The sequence below is a fragment of the Rosa rugosa genome, chromosome 2 (assembly GCF_958449725.1).
Source record: "Rosa rugosa chromosome 2, drRosRugo1.1, whole genome shotgun sequence".
NCBI lineage: Eukaryota > Viridiplantae > Streptophyta > Magnoliopsida > Rosales > Rosaceae > Rosa > Rosa rugosa.
Genome location: NC_084821.1, coordinates 62,517,614 through 62,537,822, shown reverse-complemented (window position 1 = coordinate 62,537,822; position 20,209 = coordinate 62,517,614). Strand labels below are relative to the sequence as shown.

General features: G+C 38.3%; 1 protein-coding gene and 3 long non-coding RNA genes across 19 annotated transcripts; 2 read left to right on the top strand and 2 right to left on the bottom strand.

Annotated features, from left to right (window-relative positions):
* Positions 1 to 150: 150 nt before the first annotated feature.
* LOC133731237 (wall-associated receptor kinase 2-like) lies at positions 151 to 1,210 on the top strand. Its single transcript, XM_062158657.1, has 2 exons — positions 151 to 1,036; positions 1,176 to 1,210. The coding sequence occupies exons 1-2, from the start codon at positions 151 to 153 to the stop codon at positions 1,208 to 1,210; spliced, it is 921 nt and encodes a 306-aa protein (XP_062014641.1).
* Positions 1,211 to 6,859: 5,649 nt separating this feature from the next.
* Positions 6,860 to 7,570, top strand: LOC133729170 (uncharacterized). Its single transcript, XR_009856271.1, has 2 exons — positions 6,860 to 7,027; positions 7,185 to 7,570. It is a non-coding gene; the product is annotated as an uncharacterized LOC133729170 (long non-coding RNA).
* A 1,311-nt stretch (positions 7,571 to 8,881) lies between these two features.
* Positions 8,882 to 10,537, bottom strand: LOC133729169 (uncharacterized). The gene is made up of 3 exons (XR_009856270.1): positions 9,957 to 10,537; positions 9,493 to 9,578; positions 8,882 to 9,225 (listed from the first exon to the last, which is right to left on the bottom strand). It is a non-coding gene; the product is annotated as an uncharacterized LOC133729169 (long non-coding RNA).
* A 1,047-nt stretch (positions 10,538 to 11,584) lies between these two features.
* LOC133729167 (uncharacterized) lies at positions 11,585 to 19,867 on the bottom strand. 16 transcript variants are annotated; one of them, XR_009856259.1, is made up of 16 exons: positions 19,325 to 19,867; positions 18,886 to 18,959; positions 18,252 to 18,337; positions 17,921 to 18,018; positions 17,609 to 17,797; positions 16,703 to 16,792; positions 16,476 to 16,563; positions 16,284 to 16,345; positions 15,817 to 15,930; positions 14,145 to 15,688; positions 13,848 to 13,928; positions 13,557 to 13,682; positions 12,947 to 13,041; positions 12,427 to 12,476; positions 11,994 to 12,100; positions 11,585 to 11,878 (listed from the first exon to the last, which is right to left on the bottom strand). It is a non-coding gene; the product is annotated as an uncharacterized LOC133729167 (long non-coding RNA). The 16 variants fall into 16 exon arrangements; XR_009856257.1 differs by having other exon boundaries at positions 17,627 to 17,797; positions 19,325 to 19,866; XR_009856263.1 differs by having other exon boundaries at positions 17,627 to 17,797; positions 18,900 to 18,959; positions 19,325 to 19,866.
* Between the last annotated feature and the right edge of the window lie 342 nt (positions 19,868 to 20,209).

Sequence of the window (20,209 nt, the reverse complement as noted above, 5' to 3'; positions counted from 1 at the left end):
ACCTCGATCAACCTGCATGCATCATGCATGGACTTGAACCAGTACGTTACAGTCAATTTAATTTACAATCACCTTAGTACACCTGAATTTCTAAATTCTAAACCCGAGCTCCGGCCCTAGCCTGCTTGATTTGGGGTCGTCGATCAGATCATGGCGTTGCGACTCTCATTGGTGGCAGTCCTACTCCTGTTATCGGCGGCTAGTACTACTACGACAACAGCAGTTGCTGCTCAAGCCCTGCCAGCTGACTGCTCAGACAAGTGCGGCAATCTCACAATTCCATATCCATTTGGCATGAAGAAGCAGGATTGTTACCTGCGAGAAGAATTCTTTATCAATTGTAGCCATAACACCCAATCACCAGTGGCATCTTTGATGGAAGGGAGTCTCATTGTTACTAACATTTCCCTTGATGACGGTGAGTTGGGAATATTGGGCTCCGTAGCTGCAGATTGCTGTAACGCCCAGGGCAATTTGACGTGCAGCTTCCCTTCTTCGCTCAGCCTGCCTCTTCCTTACACGATCTCCAGTTCCAAAAACAAGTTCTATGCCGTTGGTTGTGACGGTCGTGCAATTATACAAGGTTTCCGTGGAGAAGAAGAGTTGATTACCGGGTGCATATCCTTATGCAACAGCCTTGACAACGTCGATAAGAACTCTTGCTCCGGCGTTGGGTGTTGCCAGACTAACATCCCCTGTGGACTAAAGAATACGACGGTCAAGGTGGATAGCTACAAAAATAATTTCAGAGTAAGGGATTTTAACCCCTGCAGCTACGCCTTTATTGTAGAACAAGGCCAGTTTAATTTCTCCCCTGCGAGTTTTAAAGAGCTGAAAAACACTGAAAAGCTTCCAATGGTTCTTAATTGGGCAATAGGGAAGGACACAAATCCCTGTAATGAAGCTCAAAAGAGGAAAGATTTCATATGCACGGCTAATAGCAGGTGCGTCAACCCTAACAGGGGGTCAGTAGGTTACTTGTGCCGGTGCTTGCCTGGTTATGAAGGAAACCCTTACCACCCAGATGGTTGCCAAGGTGATCTTTTATTTTTAGTTTACATACTCAGCGATCATCTAATATATATGGAAATTAAAGCTAGCTCAACATTGCAATTTTACCAAATTAATTGATGTTTTTCCTTTCCTATTTCCATTTCAGATATTGATGAGTGCAGGGCTTCAAACCCCTGCCAGAACGGACGGTGCTTAAATACTCCACCTCCAGGAAAATACTTTTGTTCATGTCACAAAGGATACAAAACCGACGGCATGAACGACAAGATTTGCATAAAAAGCGATTCCAAACGACACTCAAAGATCGTTCTCCTGCATATTGTTTCATTCGGTATGTATATACTTCCATATTATCTGCCTAATATTCTAACTTATAATTGTATTAAATAGTCATTTCAGACATAAATTCACCTTCAGCCACTTTTGGTTCCAACTTCAAATTAACCTAACTTTCTCAAGCCCATTTTTTATAAATCCAAATTTGATATTTTGGCATTTTCTACTTTGAACCTCCAATTTACTTTTCTGAATATATACTTAAAAATTAAGCTAATTACATCTCCTTAATTTTACCAAACACCCTTATACAATCAAATAGGTATCTTCAACAATTTGTTGTTCTTTTTTATTTTTTTATCTTTATTACTTTAACTACGGACAATTTTGTAAGGGAGCTGCCTACATTATTGTTGGAGGGCTAGGCAAATCGGGTTTAGAAATTGAAAAAATTCCAGAATCACGAATTCTTCTTTATTCTCTGTGAGACTTAGTGAGATCATATTGCACTCAGTGCATCATATCTACTTCTAAAATTCTGATTCATATACTTTATTTTATGGATGGCAATAAACTTGTTTCATGACTTTGGTCTTAATTGCTGCATAATGATGTATATACATGTTTTTTTATTAGGGGGCAATAAACCTCCTAAAATTTTCAAAATCAAGAATACCTTCATTTTTTTTCTGGTTATTGAACCTCAACAAAACTTATATTGGATTTATCCCCCCCCCCCCCCCCCCCCCCCAATACTTTATAAAAGTTTATTAAGGGGCAATAAAAGTCTCTGGTGACTTGTGAGATTTCCAACTATCTCTTTAGGGACCTCCAGTGAAGTCCAGCGGCTGGCCGGTGACCAGTGACTGGAGTCTGGCGACAACGGTCGGAATCTGGCGAAGTCTCCTATAACTTATCTCTCTTCCATATTCTCTCTTTATGTGACAAAGGGGTAAGGGCAAAATAGTCTCAAAAATAAATAAAAATGAAAAAACTTAATTGGGTATTAAAGAATAACTTATTAGAGTTATTATGGGTAAGTGGGGAAAAAAAGTGAGTGGTATAAGGGGAAAAATCCCTAGAATTAGTGTAAAGGGACAAAACCCCAATAAAATATATCCTTATAGAATATCTTATTATTATTCTTCATATATTTTTTTAAAGTCTATATATATTTTTATATGCTACAAAAATAAATTAAAATTTTAAAACATAAAAACTGCCTAGATGTCTTAGCGCTAATTCCTTGGCCACCGCCCGACTAGCTCTTAGCGATTTTTAGAACCTTAGTATTGATTCAATCTAATTAAAGGAGTTGACCTTGGATCTTAATAGTAATATCTACACAAAATATTCAACAAATTTAGTTTAAGGAAATTCCAAATCAGATTGTTTTGAAGTTACTTTTGTATCAAATGAGGAGGTCATGCGTATAAATTAATTTTTTATTTTTTTGAAGCAAATGTGCATTGCATTAGATGACCAGTCAGAATCTACAGACACTTAAAGACAGAAAAACAATTCTTATCTAAGCACTGCAAACTCATTACAAGTCAAGTTGAGCCCGCTATTGAAGCTAACCTATAAACAAAGAACAACTCTGTGTCTTCTGAGGAAAAATCATCTTCTAGCCCTCTATCCGCCATGCACGCAATTGTGGTACGAAAAGAAAGCTACTTCTCAACAAACAAAAGAAGTCAATTCCTCATCTATAAGTCGCTTCCACCAGTCGAACCCAAGATAATTACCAATTCCGTAGACCCATGATCTGAAGTACGACTGGCACTTTACAGACCTTTAACAAGCCCAAATAACCCAAGTAGGTCAATTTCTTAGGTCAGGCCCGCCCGACACACTAAGTAATGAATGAGGGTGATAGGACACCCTCCTTGGCAACCCATAGTTTAGGCCTAGGTTTAGAGCCCAGCAGCCCAGCCCAGGATTGAAAGTCCAAGCCCAAACCCAAGCTAACCAGACAACAACCCTAGCCCTCAATAGCCAAGCCATAAAACTTTGCCTAGCCTTATTTTTACGTAATTGTTTTAGATAACTTATATTAATAGGGGAGGTAAGATTTTTTTTTTTTTTTTTTGCTTTCTTTGTCTGTATTTGTCTTTCATATGAGTTGACAAAATTTAATAAAAATTGAAAAAAGATGGAAGTCTAAATATCAAATTTGAAGGTCCAACTAGAAGAACCCTATGTGCATGAGATTTAAGCATCTCCACTCTCATAACCTCGCTCTGTTGTCGAAACAAGGTTGGTGTTTGCTCTCTCATCCGGATTCCCTTGTGGCACAAGTCTTCAAAGCTGTATATTATCCTTACGGAACCTTTCTCACAATTGACATGGGGGAACGACCATCATATTCTTGGCGTAGTCTTATGGAGGCAAGGCCGGTCCTACAGGCTGGTTTACTATGGCGTATTGGAGATGGACAAACAGTCAACATTTGGGAGGATGACTGGATACCCTATGTCTCCCGCCACTTGATCACTCGGCCTTCAAGTTCAGTCTTTGAACGAGTTTCTGACCTAATCCACACAGACTCACTGTCTTGGGATATGGTAGCAGTGCATGACTGCTTTGAACCTCATATAGCTTCACAGGTTTTATCGATCCCACTCAGCAGTCGTTTTGGAAGAGATCGACTTTCTTGGAAGCTTGATAAGAAAGGTTTTTTTTTTCGGTCAAATAAGCGTATAAAGTGGCTTGTGACTTCTCGATGGGTAATCTCCTTGCCTCGGCTTCTACCGGTGATCCGTATGGACCAGTGTGGAAGGCACTATGGAAGGCCAAAGTGCCGAGTAAGGTAGCCATTTTTGGTTGGCGAGTTGCAAATAACCTCCTCCCTACCCGGACAGCTTTGACTTTCAAGGGGTACACTAGATCCGTACAGTGTGTATTGTGTGCCTCACATGTTGAGACACTGGAGCATATCTTCTGCAATTGTGCTTTTACTCAGGAGATTATTGGACCTCCCCCAATCTCTATTCCCCCATCCCCTCTGTGTTGGAAAGATTGGTTATTAGATCGAGCTCTTTCTATGTCTCCAGGATCGTTTGACCAATTATTGGTCTTACTTTAGAGTGTGTGGAGAAACCGTAACGATAAAATATGGAATGAGCATACTCAACCCAGTGCTACCATTGTGGCTAGGGCCATGGCTTGGCATGAGGAATATCTACAAGCTACTAGTTCTTCTCTCCCTGCAGTTCGAACCCGAGACAAACCTAGTAAGGTATGGGTTACGCCTGAGGATGGGAGTGTGAAACTCAATGTGGATGTGGGGCTTTCCTAGTCTCTATTCCATATGGTGGTATTAGAGAGGTACTGAGGAACGTTCTTGGACAGTTCCTGGCTGGCTTCTCTTTCCGAGTTGACTTTGTCACTTCCCCATTGCATGTTGAACTCCTTGCAATAAAACATGGCATACAATTATTGCAGGCCATGCAGATTACTCATGCAACTTTGAGTGTGATTGTCTAGTGGCTGTCCAGGCTATTGCTTCTCAAACTCCTACCTTGTCTCCGTTATGTGCATTAATCACATATATCCAAGGGCTCCTAGCTAGAAGTGAGGGTTTTAAACTCCTCTATGTCCCTCGGCAAGCTAATGCAGTAGCTCATAGATTGACAAGTTTTAGTTTTGAATCCAATGTTCATCTTGAATGTTTTGTGACTGCTCCAGATTTTATTCTGGATGCCCTTATGTACGATTTCAATCGTATCTAGTAATAAACTTTCTTCTTTTACCTAAAAAAAACTAGAAGCACCCTATAAAAAAAAAAAAAGTTTTTCTATTAGAACCTCCAAATGACCAAATTTACTCACTTGACCTCCTTACTTTTTACACCTCCTATCAAATTTTCAAATATTAAATTTACTCACTAAACCTCACTCAACTTCCTAAAATAACCTCACTTATATAATTTGCAAACAAACTATTAATTACATATTCATTCTTTAACTAGATTACATAAATCTCTTATCCAATAAAAAAGAAAATGATTAAATTCAGTTTATCCCCCTGAACTTTGGGCCTAAAATCAGACTGGTCCTTAAACTTTTTTTTTTAATCAGACTAGTCCTTGTACTCTTAAACAACATTACCCGAGTCCAAATTCTCCAAATGTGTCGTCATAGGCTGAGTTAGACCCGACAAGGGGGCCCACACTTCAGCTTTTTAAACCCTGAATGAGGGCAAAATGGACATTTCCGTTTTAATATAATTTCTAATTTTTATTTTTATTTTTTTCTCTACTCTTTCTCTCCCCACCTCTTCTTCTTCTCCTCTATATCGACGACCACCGTCGTAACACCAAACTGAAACTTCTCACCAACCGTAAGATCATCACACCAAAATCCTTCAAATCATCACAAACCTCAGATCCTCACACTCGCGAGATCTTCCACACCCCAATCCAAGCAGCTCCGAAAACTCAAATCGGAACCCGCACAGATATCGGATTGGGGCAATTCGGGTTACGCCGGCGACGGAGGAGCCCAGATCCTCATTCTCGCCTAGCCTCTGCGCGCACATCCCACCACCGCCCAGCCCTTGTTGCCCAGCCTGCAGCCCTTGCTGCTCTGCTGCCAACCCACACTGGCCTTTTCCCCTGCGCACAACTGGCCTGCGCATCCTCCATGCCTGCAGCAGCCCACCCCATGTCTGCAGCTGCCCACCCGCGTCTACAACAATTCTGGTTACGCCGGTGTCATGGTTAACATGCTGGAGCCGCAAGGCTCTTTCCTCGAGGTCAAAAATAACCCTATCTTTCTCGCTCAGCCTCAGCCTCAGCCTCTCGACCTCCGCCTCGAGATTCGAAACCCTAGCGGCTATCGCCATCGACGTGATCTTCCACCCCAGATCTAGCTGCTCGTACGGGTCGCTCGGAATCACCGCCATGATCTCGTCCGGCAATTGAAAATCCCTCCCCCCCTCCTCCGCCGACGACACTTCCGCTTCCTTGCCACATAGCCGATCGCTCCTCCTTCTCCTCCTACGGTGGTTGTGGTGGTTTGGTTTGGGAGTCGTCTCTAAATCGCTTTGGGCACAACGAAAAAATGGCGTCGGAGGTGGATCAAGGAGATCAAGTGGTGGTGGAGGTGGAGGAAGAAGATGAGGGAAAGATTGAGAAAAAAGAGATTGAGAAGGGCCCGATATAGATCAGAAGAAGAAGAAGAAGAAGGGGGAGAGAGAGAGAGAAAAAAAAAAAATTATATTAAAATGGAAATGTCCATTATGCCCTTTTCAGGGATTAAAAAGCTGAAGTGTGGGCCCCCTTGTCGGGTCCAACTCAGCCTATGACGTCACATGTAATGCCCCGTACCTTAAAATTTTTACTACTTATATTTACCGGTTTTGACTGAGGAGTTGACTTTCTATTTTGTCTGTTAAGTTGGGAATTTCCTTGAGAATGCCTTAGTATACGGAAAATCGAGTTCGTGGACACGAAGTTTGTTTAAATTGGAGTTTCTACGGAAAAGTTTTGGCCAAAAATAGAAATTACTATTCTCGGAAGATATTTTTAAAAGGGGGTTTCCCTTTTGGGAAGAGAGAGAGAGAGTTAAAACAGAAAGAAAAATCGGGAAGAGCGATCTATTCTTCCTCCTCCCCCTTCTTCGCGCGCGCACAGTAACCGGAGAAGACAATCCGGCAAATCCGACGCCGTTCAGCCACCTCAGGTCGTTCCATCGGTCGGAGAGCTCCCTCTTTCCCTCCTTATCCATCTCCGGTAAGTATTTTGCGTTGGGTAGTCTTGGTTTGAGTGATTTTTGGAGGAGTACCGATCGGAATTTTCGGGAATTTTCGATTTCCGGCGGTTTCGGCCAGAAATCTTCATGGTTTTGGTTCCCTGTGAAGTGCTAAACATATATTAAACCTTATTGCAGCTTGATTTGGCCGGAGGAAGTGAGATTGATGATGAACAGTGGCGATCGGATTTCCAGATTTTGGAGTGAATTTCCGACCACTTCTGCTTAGTTTTTGTTGTTATTGCAGGTATAAAGATGGCTGGGCTTGTTGTGGAGATAGTGTAGGTGAATTTTGGTGGCCGGATTTGGGTGTTGGAGTGGTGGCACGTGAAGCCACGCGCCGCTGCTGCCGGTGGTGGTGAGGAGGCTCTGCAAGCCCCTCCAAAACCCATTCGATTGATTTTGAGTTATGTTTTGGATTTGAAGTTGTTTGGATAGTGAAATTCCATGGAAATTTGATGTTGGACTTGGATGTTTTGAATCTTATGATTTATAAATTTTATGAGTTAAATCTCTTGATTAAATGCTAATAGTGATATTGCGGAATTGTTTTACTTTGTTGAGAAATTTGGAGTTGAGATTGTGAATTGAAAAGGGAAAATTAAGAAAGAATGAGGAGATTTTGGAAAAAGGAAATTATGTTATATTTTGGTGGTTAATTATGATTAAGGAATTGAAATTGAGTTGATTAAATTATCGAAACGATTCTTGTGAAGGTTAAAGATTTAAGCAAGGGCGTTGATTTGTAAGGAAATTTCGTATTCAATAATATAAATTCCAAATTGAAGAGTGGGATTTTTTTTAATAGAATTTACGAGTAGTGAATACTAATTTCAGAAGGAATGAGTTTTGATTTTGAGACTGTTTCCTCATTAGGGTTAATTATATCATGCCCATTTATTACAGGACATACTGAGCCCTCGAGTGAGGAGGACACGGGCAGACAGCAGGATTAGCTGCGAGACTCACCAGTGAGTGGACTTTTATTTTATTTAAATAATGCATGCAGCATGGTATTAAGTTTATAATGGATTACTATTTGTGTAAATGTGGTTTTCGTGGAAAGAAAAAGATTTTAACGAAAGGAGTTGGCAAGGAGGCTAATTTGGGCGCATGCGTATCTTACCTAGTCGGCAGTCCCCTCTAGGTAATAGTCTGGTCGGCAGTCCCCTCCAGACTATATCCCGGTCGGCAGTCCCCTCCGGTGAGTCATCTGGTCGGCAGTCCCCTCCAGATGAGGTAGTTAGTCGGCAGTCCCCTCTAACTACCTGTGGTTAGTCGACAGTCCCCTCTAACCACCGCCTCCTAAATCCGGTCGGCAGTCCCCTCCGATGCGTCATCTGGGCGGCAGTCCCCTCCAGTTGGCATGAGATGACTAGCACTACAAAAAAAAATTCATTTGGCCACGGCTTTGTGCCGTCGCGAAAAGTATATTTGCCGTCGCAAAAGACCAATGGCGACGGCTAGGCGACGGCAATTACGCCGTTGTCGTTGGTGGCGTCGCCATTGCTCATGGCTACGGCAAAATGCCGTCGCAACCGTATTTAGCGACGGCAACGAGCGTAGCAATGATTTGGTCGCTTATTTGGCGACGGCATGTAGCGACTGAGAACGCCGTCGCAAGTAACCTATTTGCTACGGCAGATGCCATCGCTTGCAATAAACTAATTTTTTTTTAATGAAATTTTCCCTCCACCCCAAGTGAAATTAATTGCGACGGCGTCATTGCCGTCGCCACCTCAAGTATTGTCCATATGAAGCTTTAGCGACAACCAATTGACCACCCAATTTTTTCTGCCATTTTACACACAATCAAAAGATATAGTAAAACAATATAAAGCACCAAAATAATCCTTTCATTCATAGCTATCTCACAACTGATAAGTGCCAAGTTATATTTCATTACCAAGTATAAATTGAAATTAACCAAACAAACCAGTCTTTCATAATTATACGAATCTACTAAGAATCTACCATACTAGATAACTGAAACTCTGGAAGAAACATTCCCAAACTTAATATTGTTCAAAAGCAGACTTGACCACAATACTATTTATCATTAACTAGAGGGCTTGGTGAGTACTGGAGCGTGCTCAAATTCTTGATCACTAGTTGAATCTGGATGAACTCCTCCTATGGACTCCCTTCTAATTTCATGGCCACTGGATGCATCTTGAACCTATCACATAATGATACAGTATGTATATTAGATTAACATCTAATTAATCCAATGTGCACAGGTATATGCAAATTCATAAAACACATGCACAATAAGGGAGCCTCATTACTTTGGAGAAGACATTGAGTAATAAAAATAATAATAAGAATTATAGAATTTCTGTCATAGATTTTATATCAACAGAGAAAGATCAAGGGCATAACTTTCCACTACATTTACAACCAAATATTGTCATTGACAACAATATAACGAAAAGAGGAGCCTTACCTGGAATCAAAACATAGTAGATAGAGCTTATGGTAAGAGGAAGACAAATGCCACAGATCGAACACAGAGATTATAATACAAAGAACCTGTAACCAAAAACAATAAAAAATAATTTAGACAAAGTCATATGTATGGAAAAACCAATTACCAAATTGGTTAAGTCTCTTCATCAAAATCAAAAACACCAAGATGTGATGAAGAGTCATAACTAAGGTTTTTCTTTTAACATGGCGGAATAATGTCCAGACAAGAAAAAAGATATGTTTTCGAACTTGGAATATACATAAGTAGACAATCTTTAGATTGAGCACTTAATTAACTAGCTAGTTTGACAATCGGACAGGTAAGATGTCTAACGTGAGAGATTACATAAGTACAATTGAGAAATATAAAAGGCATCGTACATACAGCAGTTGTACTATAAGCCAGATAACCACAGTTCAAATATAGTGACGTGAACTGACCTAAATGACAAAGAAGACGAAAGCTCAACTGGGGCATATATTCTACCTTGATCAGGAGGCATTAGAGACCAAAAAGCTGGAGACCAGTAACAATAATACATCAGTTGCATGAAAAAGAAATCCAAGAAAAGGCAAAACTTTTAAAGAGGTTATCTCAGTCATCCTTATTCTTAAGGCAAGGTTTATTGGCAGTAAATGATGGCCTACATCATCTTTTTCCTAGCAGTAGAGTAAGCTACCTAGATATCAGTCTTAAAAGACAGAGAAAAAAAAATACATACAGTTTTCTTCAGAAACTTCTTTCCAGAAATAATTTTTGCCTTGCAAATGTAGAAGCAACTACAAAGCTATAGGTACAACAATAATTAAGCCATGCCTATTAATCTAAAAGGAATTTGAGAAAATTTACCCAAACAAATTACCAGACCATCCTGCATAATGAAATTAGCATAATTCAAATTACATTCAATTATCTATCATTTGGTTCTAATGCTCTGAGCACAATATGTCCCAAAAAAGTTAATGGCAAAGAGGCCCATGTGATTGGTTTCTGGTAGCTCAGTTCCTATAAAAATATCATGGCTCACCTCTTCCATATGCTGAGACACATCATGAACCGCATCTGCATGACACAATCACATAGTCAGATGAATAGAGGACTCTAAAGCAAGATAAAGTGCAGGGGAAACCAGAAATATACCTAAGATAACTTTAATTTCGAAGAATATGAAGACAATTCTCTAATCTTAAAAAGTTGGCTACGATTCTTAAATCTTCTAAGAGAAAACCTCCCTTTTCCTTGAATAGTTCTGTCTCATATCCAATTAAAACTCACACTACTAGAATTTTGTTCATAGACATCTGTCCAGAACCGATGTTAAACTAATTTTTGACCGATGTCTTAGTGGGTGTAGAGAAAGATATAGACATCAGTATAAGCGCGTTTTTAACCGATGTCCCAGACAACAACCAACATCGATTCTAAAAAACAAATCGATGTATAATCGTTATAATCATCATATTTTTATATGTTAGGTATGTCTAATTCTTCATATTTTCACATTTTATGCTTAATAAAGTATATGTCGAACAATACCTACGTGAACATTTGCATCGATTTCTATTCCAGAAGCGATGTCCAGTACACTTGTAGACATCAGTTGCCATGAGTATTGTTTGTTCGTGGGCATTTTTACATGTAGCTTGGCACATTATTTTCTTAGGAACGATGTCTGTATCTTTAGGCGTCATCGGTTTTTTTTTTAAGGACTGATGTTTCATTTAACACAGCACATCGTTTTCATTTAAGCAAAACGATGTTCAATGGTTTTATGTACATCGCTTGCTTTTTCTAGAACCGATGTGTTGTTTCATTGTAGACATCGCTTTTGTTTTGTAAAATCGATGTGCACTGGTTTTGAGTACATCGATTCTGCGGACACAACTCGATACATTAATAATCATAAGACATCAATTTTCATTTTAATACTGATTTCTAATCTTTCAAGTGACTTCGTTTTCCTTGGCATTACTGTTTTGTTATGCTTTTATATACTTCACTTCATTTTGACAAGCATAATGTGCAAAGTTTGCATCTAACTGCTGTTGGGAAAAAAAATGCATTCCCATCATCCAAAAATTGAGGCTTCCATTAATTTCTTTTCAAATTCATGATTCAACATAATTCACAAAATAAAACCTCAAAACCTACAAAGGCTAGCCTAGACATTTGATCCAGCTTTAGAATTCTTATCTGTAGCCACCTTAGTAAACCCTATTGGAAATATTTCAGTGTTTGGAGCAACAACACAATACTCAAGAAGGATCAGTCTCAATAACCTTGAACTCGACACTCCTCATTCCTCCTCTCACAATCAAGAGATCACCCTTCCTCACTAGGGTGTAGGCCTCCAGGAAATAAGCTGCAACATATCAGAAGAGTAGGTACAGTATAATCAATTAGCAACTTCTGGTCTCTGCCTACTGAATGAAGTATAATCATGAAGAAATAAGTGCAAAAAGGAAGCTAAAGTAAACCTGAGCACTGAAAGACTTAAGGGGGTCCTTAATTGTCTTCCTTGATTTTTTTCTTTAATCCACGGCGACCAAGGTTGGCAAGCTTAACTCTCTTGTGGCTTATGGTCCTAGAAATGGCGACAGATTAAGAGCACATGTTACTCATATCTTCTCTAAATGAACTATTAACTATTTGATTTTCTAAAATCGCAAGTAAAATATAACTAAATCTACACACATGCAATCAACCCACAACAACATTAGTCAAAAAGAGAGCAAGTATCTCTACTCCTCAAGTGTACAGCTTAATTCTTCAAGGACTAGAGGAAGCTAGAGGAAGAAGATGAAGATTTGCAGCGAGAATCTAGTAAGAAAACAAGTAACACACTTCACAATGGCCTGAACAACCATTGTATCAACCTGAAACAGAATATCTAATTACTCAGAGAAATACCTGAATTGATCATTGTAAGCATTTGAAGTTGATATTGCTTTCTGGAAAATCTGCAATCACACATTACAAAGAGCTATTTAGATCGAGGACTACATGCAAACCAAACAAGATATTTAAGTCAACAATTTCACTTCCAGCCCCACTTCCCATTCAACTTTAAATATCAACAATAAGGGAATTCTAGTAGTGTAAAAAGAGTGAAAAATAAGGGAATTCTATTAAGCACTTAAGCTCGTGAATCCTTTTAAGGTGTATGATTAAGTAGGGATAATTATCAAGTACAAATGAGACAAAGTAAAAAAGAAAAATAATCAACAAAACTATTTTACACGCAAACTTCCAATGTAGAGAAAAAAGCTCTACAATAAATAATACAGATAAATGAAGGCAGTGTCATGCTGCTGTTTAGAGATTCCATTTTCAAGTTTATCGTCCACAAACACACAGGAAAAGTGACGAATAAGAAATAAATCACTTGCTATAAAATAATTTGAACAAAACATGATGAAACAACTCTAACCTGCATAGAACATGACTGGGCTTGCCATCAATTCCGCATCACCAATAGAAATGCTCATTAAATCCCCAACTATCCAGCACCGGAATTCACCAATTCTGCATCATTGGTATGTCCTCTTTGTTAATAACATAGCTGCATAGCTACCTATTTTTTTTATCTTTTATCTTTACAACAAGTAGGAAAGTAAGCATGTTAGTGCAGATAATGTATTTGTTCTATATATCCAACAACAACAACCACAACCACCTCCCCCCCCCCCCCCCGGGGGGCCCACTACTTACTCAGAAATTGAACCCATATGTAGGAAATAACTAAAATTGCCTTATGAAGGTAGACAAAGTTGAGCACTCAACCCCTAACCTCCTATAAAATCCAGTTCTGAACTCAGATTTTTGTTCATAAAAAAATCGAATGAATCAAAATTGAATCAATTGATAAGGAAATGAAATGGACTGAAAATTATTTAGGACACCTTAATACAGATGTGTCCTTATTAGGTGTCCTTATATCCAGTTTTTGTAGTAGTGACTGCAAGGAAAAACTAATAATAAACAAGACTAGTAATTAAAACATAAAAAAGGCAACTATGAAGCTGAACTATCTAGTTCACCTGGATGGTGCAAAAGGTGAAGAATTGCAAAAGTGGCCATTCAGATCCCCAACTTTCTCAAAAAAATTCTCATCCAGGTTCAAAGCCAGGGCAATCAGAGATACTAATATTCTTTTCCTGGCGGAACTGTAAACAACTATAAATTATCAATGGTGAACAACAATTTTTACCACCTATGTATAGAAAGCTAGGAAGTAAATCGTCATCAAGGTGACACAATGCCACTCTGTATCAGAAATATATCATGTCTTCCTTGTATCGTAATTAACATTTGAAAAAGTTGTTCTATACCTTCTGGAGGCCATTGATTCAACTTATTTTGAGTTACGTCTTCAAAAGGACCAAAGTAAAAACTCTGTTTTGAATCATCACCTGTTTTGAAATTGACACAAGAAAATTAAAAGCAACATCCTTTCTTCTTTCCCATTTAGCTCAACCCAAAAACAAAACCACAACAATCCCATAGTACTACGTCCAGCTTTCCAATAATACTTCAAATTGCAACTAGCACATTATGTACGCACATTATACTGAATTCACCAATAATCAACACCATAATAATCAAATCAAATTGCATCAGACCTTTACCTTGCTCTGGTTTTGATTTCGCTTTTCGTTTTGCTTCTCTCAGATTTCACTCTAGATTTGGGGATCAAATAGCGCTTCAGTTGTGCCCCATCCTCGATTCTGAGTTCGGTCGTCCTCGAAGAAGCTCGGTCGTTGGAGAAACCACAATCGGTTTCGGGGTCGAACCAATTCAAAACAACATTGTAATGTCAGAATTAGGAACCACACGAGTGCAACTTAAACAAGGTGATTAAGAGAACTAAAAAAGAGTATAAGGGTTCAGAGCCAGCAGAAAAGCATAAAACTTTACATCAAAACCTCAACTTTCGGACACCAAAACACACCCAGTCACCAGATCTCAAACAAAACACACAAAACCCATCAACCCAACTACAAATCCATCCTTCACTCACTACCCGAAACCTAATTAAGCAAAATTCCATCAATTTTCTTCAACAATATTCTGAATAAACCAACAAAACCCACATCAAAATCACACCTTGATGACGATTGTGTCGCCCCTAAAGATTGCAGAAAACCAAAAAAGTTAGGTCAAAATCGAAAAGAAGAGGAATTGGATCTGAGGGATTACGGGTCAGACGATTCAACTTTATCGGTCATGGTGGAAGAAGAGCAGGAAATTGAGACTCACCCATAACTCATTCTCTTTATATGTGAGGCCGGGCTCTAGCGCACAAATCCATAGAATAAAAGCAACTAGCAGAAAACATCGAAGAGCGAAAAAGAAAAAGGGGGCTGGGTTTAGAAATTCATACACTGATCTGGAGAGAGAAGCTGAGATGAGATGAGAATTAAGCTAATTGATCTCAGTCAGAGGCGAAGAAAGGTCGAGAAGGAGCTCGGGTTTCTTCGACATTGTTGGGATCTAGGTTTCTTCGACTCTCTCAGCTCTTTAGATTCCGCCAAAAATGGAGGAGGAAGGATTGTGATGGTGAGGAGGAGGAGGAGGAGCTCAAGTTTGGGAGGAGCTCGAGACCGAGCTCAAGGGTTTCGATCTGTTTCAGTTTTGGGGTCGGGTGCAAAATTTTTTTTAAGTGTGAAAGTTTTGAGTTTTAGTACCCGCTTCTTCATTTCACTTAAAAGACTTAGCGCGTTTTGCAAAAGTAGGTTCCCGCAAATTTTCAAACAAAACTTTTAACACCGGTCATTTTAAGACCCGATGTTAATGATATACATTTAAATCGGTATTTTCGTAAAACGATGTTAGATTACTTTTTTACATCGTGTGCAAGTCTGACCGATTTAAAACATGCGATGTCTATGAACAAATTTCTAGTAGTGTCAGAAGCAAACAATAAAACAAAATTGTAGCTTCCAGTAATCAAGTTCAATACTGAGCGTGTATATTAGCCTAACTAAGCTACAAGTTCAATAAAAAAAAATTTAACGAAGAGATGGCTAACCTGTTTCAGAAAAACCTGCAACAGCGGGTGGGAATCTGGATTTATGTTAACCTCAAACAGCGGTATAAAGATATTGTCAAGAATGTTCTGAAATGATGTGACTATCCCCATTTCCTGGTATATATTGTACAGCCGTGGCAGCTGAAAGAAGACAAAAATTGCATAATAAGAATTCAAGTTTTTACAGAATCCTAAACCCTAAATCTAACATTGTTACTAGAACCCCCAAATTCATATGACCTATTTCTGAAAGGTAATCTTGCATTTACCTGTATCAACCATACAACATTCTCACTGTACAATTCATTGTTCACTATCCAACTAGCCATTTGGTCCCACTCACTTTGCTTCCTGCCATATTTTGATATTCTGTGCTCAGCCATCTGCAGTATACAAACAGAGCATCAGGCAAGGAGCCAATCTGGACATGCAGAGAAATAAGAAAGACAAACAAACAAGAAGGAATGGAGAGGAGTGGTCATTTGTTCCATATCAATGAACATTCAGAGAGGCAAGGAAGGATAATTCAGAAACCTAAACTTGATCCAGATATCTAAATTATTATAAACACTAGTATTTACATCCAACAGATTGGGAAATTAAAGTATGTATGAATTAATTAATAGTTGGAGCGTTAATCCACACTAGCAGTCTATCATTCTTCATAATTGATGATTAAAAAAAAGGGAAATAAAACCACTAAAACCTATACAAAAGTAGCAGAGCATGAAAGCACCTGATATTTACTGGCAGAAAGATCAGAAAACACTTGCTTTGTCAGCTCAGCAAGGAAACGACCTATTCAACAAAAGATAATCATGAAAATTAATGCCTCTAAGACTTGACAGAAATAACATCTCAAAAGCCATGGCTTGAGAATCCAATACTTAACTATGAAAAGAGCAAGTAAGCCAATAAACAATTATACCTTAGATAAGATTATCCTGCTTAAGGAAAATCTCCCTGAGCCTTTTTTGAAAACAGAAAGCATAGGCAGTAGAAACTGTGCCCAGAAGCTAAAGCAAAAAGCAATTGCAAAAATGCAACATAGTTACTTGAATGAACATAGTTATATAATGCATTTTGTAGAAAAACAGCACACAGTGAAAGCAAACTATACCACTAACTGAGCTAACAAAAATTGAAAGTTCATACCTGAATAAGAATGAAAGATGCAGACAACGTTAAACAGTAGACCAAGGAACAGTGGCAGCCAAATGATATGTAGACTCTTTTGCATAAAATCTGTAAAAAGAAAACATAACTGTAACATCATTATATAACTACTGAAAGCAATGCCAATACAATATTTCTGTAAACCAAAGCAAAAACTAAAGACAAAAAAATAACAAAAATAAGGAAGAAGAATTTTTGTTACAACAGCAAATTCTTATTTCAAATTGATGCAAGTATGTGAGCAACCACGCTGATACAGTTAGGTTTGGTATACATAATAGATATGAATGATAATGACATAGAAATTGTCATGCATTGCATTGCTGTATTACAACTAACACTTCATTTATCTTGCAAATATGTGAGACATTGATTAGAGCTGAGATGGGATAAAACTACATTTCATTTGCCATTAGTTAACTCCGAAAAAAAAAAAAGAGAAAAAAGAAAATAAAACAGACTAAAGAAAAGGGAAGGCATCCATGTCCAACAGGAAACAAATAGAATACGCACCATGTGCAAGGAAATGCAAAGACTAATTGATGCATTACAAATAAAAATTACTTAAAACCTACCAGTATGATTTTGTCTTGATCAACACAAAAATTGATTGAACTTTAAGAGTTACTAAAATTGATAAAACCATTGCAATCAAATGCCAATATGTTTTAACGATTCCAATCAAAAAAGACAAAAAAAAAAACAGAACAGCAAAATACAGGATTTCCAAAGCTGCAATCCTTACTCTTCAAACCAAACTCAAATCTATCATGCGAAACAGGTAAGAATAGAGGATGGTTCACTTGAGAAAATAATTAAATCATATACGTACAAATACCCTTATGCATATACTACATGATCTGGTTGCTAGAAGGAAAAACAAACCCAAGATAGTGCTGCCACCTGCACATGGTCAAGGGTATATGTACATGATCCTGTTGGCTTTTATATATTCTCTCTTCTGCTTCTAACTTTTCTCTAATATTGAAATGCAGAATAGTTTGTTCACCCAAGAAAACCAACAGCAAAAAAACCACACTACCGCCACTCTCTGTTAAGCCCAAGATAGTGCAACTGGAGAATGAGACAGTTATATAGTAAGTGAATAGTTAATTCACTGACATGAATTCTTCAAAGCTTGTATCACAACCGATAAATCATAACTGAATTGAAAATTTACAGAGAAAAAAAAAATACCCTATTCAAATCCAGCACACAAAAGAAATGAGAAATAGCTAAATCTTCCAACTATTTATGCAGATTGTGAATGCTCTATCAATAACGCTGCAATTTGGCTGACAAAAATACCCAAAATGAAAATGAAAGTTAGTCAGAACCACATTTAAAAACCAAACTTTTTGGACCCCCTGGCCTTTTTCTTCAAACATATCATATCTAACTGTTTTCTTTTTAAAAAAGATCTCAGATTTATACAATGGCTAATTCAAACAACAATAAAGCTAATCAGTCAAGTTAAAAAGCAAAAGCTATTTTGACTATGACAGTATGAACACTGCAGAGTACTCACCTGGGTCAAAAGAATAAGAACAGAGTGAAGCTATCCATGGAGGTCCAACAAATGAAAGGATGATTGAAGATCGAGTCGTGAGCTCGCTGGGATAATGAGAGAAGAAAATCAAAGAAAGATAGCAAATTAGAAGGACAGACTTGGTCTTCCCATACCATCATTCGTTTAAAGATGCAGGGGTCAGTCTTAGAATCAAAATATTTATTTTTATTCTATTTGGACCTGGGATGATAATCTCATTCAATCATCACCATATTTTTCATATGATTTCCATTTCAAGAACATGCTGGATGTTGTATTTATTTTGAAAAAAAAAACCAAGAAAGAGATCAAATCTGTACAAACTGATCCCAAAGTCCTAAACCCAAAACAGTTTGAAACATCTAAACATAAAATCTATCAAATCTATCAGTATCTACAGCATTTGAAACAACCATACTCTTTGTTTTAATACAATTAGAAACAGAAACAGAAATTAATCACAAATTCAGAAATAAATAATCACAAATTCAGAGATAGAAATTGAAAAAAGAAAGAACTCACAAAATTATCAAATTAAAGTTTCAAAATTGTACGAAAGACCAAAGAACAAATCAAACCCAAAACCCAATTCCAGCCAAAAAAAAAAAACAACCTCTAAAATCTAACCAAAATGAAAGCTTCAAACTTTGGAAGCTTATCGATTTCAATCCCTTTTTCAACCTTCCTCTGCAAAAACATACAAATAAAAAAACAGATCAATTGACAAACAAAAGCAAATTTCTTTCTGAACATTGTTACCTCAGATCTGTTTTGAAATAACGAATCTTTGGATTTGAAATTCGCACACAAAACAACCCACTTTCTGAACAATCGATATCTATCATTGAAAACCACAAATCCGATTCTCAGAAATACCTTGTCGCCGAGATCTCCTCTTTTCCTCTATTAGTCTATTCTTTTCTCTTATATCTCATCTTTTCCTCTATTATGACAGGATGAAGAGCAGCTAGCTATGTCTATTTTGAGCTACAAATCCTAGCAAATTGTAAACAAAATGCCATATATTAGAGGTAGAAGCATGAAGATGATACCTTGAAGAGATAGGTGAACTCGGGAACGTTGCAGCCGATTGGGGCTGCAGGTGGGTGAGGTGAAATGTATTAGATTAGGCTTTTGACATTGAGAGGAACGACTGGTTGGTAGATCTCCTGATAAACTCGATGGAGTTGACCTAAATCGGTTCATTTAGTCGTCGGTTGTATTCTGCAGAATTTGGTAGATCGAGAGAGGAAAATAGCTCAAGGAGGTGATGGAAAGAGGAGGAGACGAGGAGGATATCTGGGTAATCATCGGGGTATCAGATCGAGATGGAGTTATGGGCTCAAAGAACTGAAAGACGAAAGAGGGTGAAGCAGAGTTAATTAGGATAACGCGACGGCAAGTTTTTTGCAGTCGCCAATTGTTTTACCTTGCGACGGCAAATTCTTGCCGAAGTAAATCGTAGGGGTTGGCGACCACAAGTGGCGACGGAAATTAATACCGTTGCATAACTTTTACACAATTGCGACGGTCAAGTTTTGCCGTCGCAAAAGAGTAGGCTTTGGCGACGGCAATTGCACGCCGACGCAAATTGGTGAAGCCAATTGAATTCTTTTTTGTAGTGTAGACAGCAGTCCTCTCTAGTTATCGAACGAGTTTTCTTGAAAATGATTTTTTAAAAAGGAATGAGTTGGAAATGTTTTGTAAATCTCGCTGCATGCCGGATTTTGTTAACAAGAAAATGGGGAAGCATTCAATTAATTGTTTCATAACTTATTTCAGTTTTGTCCACTCACTCTAACGGTTTTTAAATGTTTTCCCCTGGGCCCTTTGGTTTCAAATGCCCAGATTTCAGTTTGGCCGAGATCGCGTCCAGGAACTTGAGGCACAGGAATCATCGCTTCCATTTTGACTGTAGGTTAATACTTAACCTACCT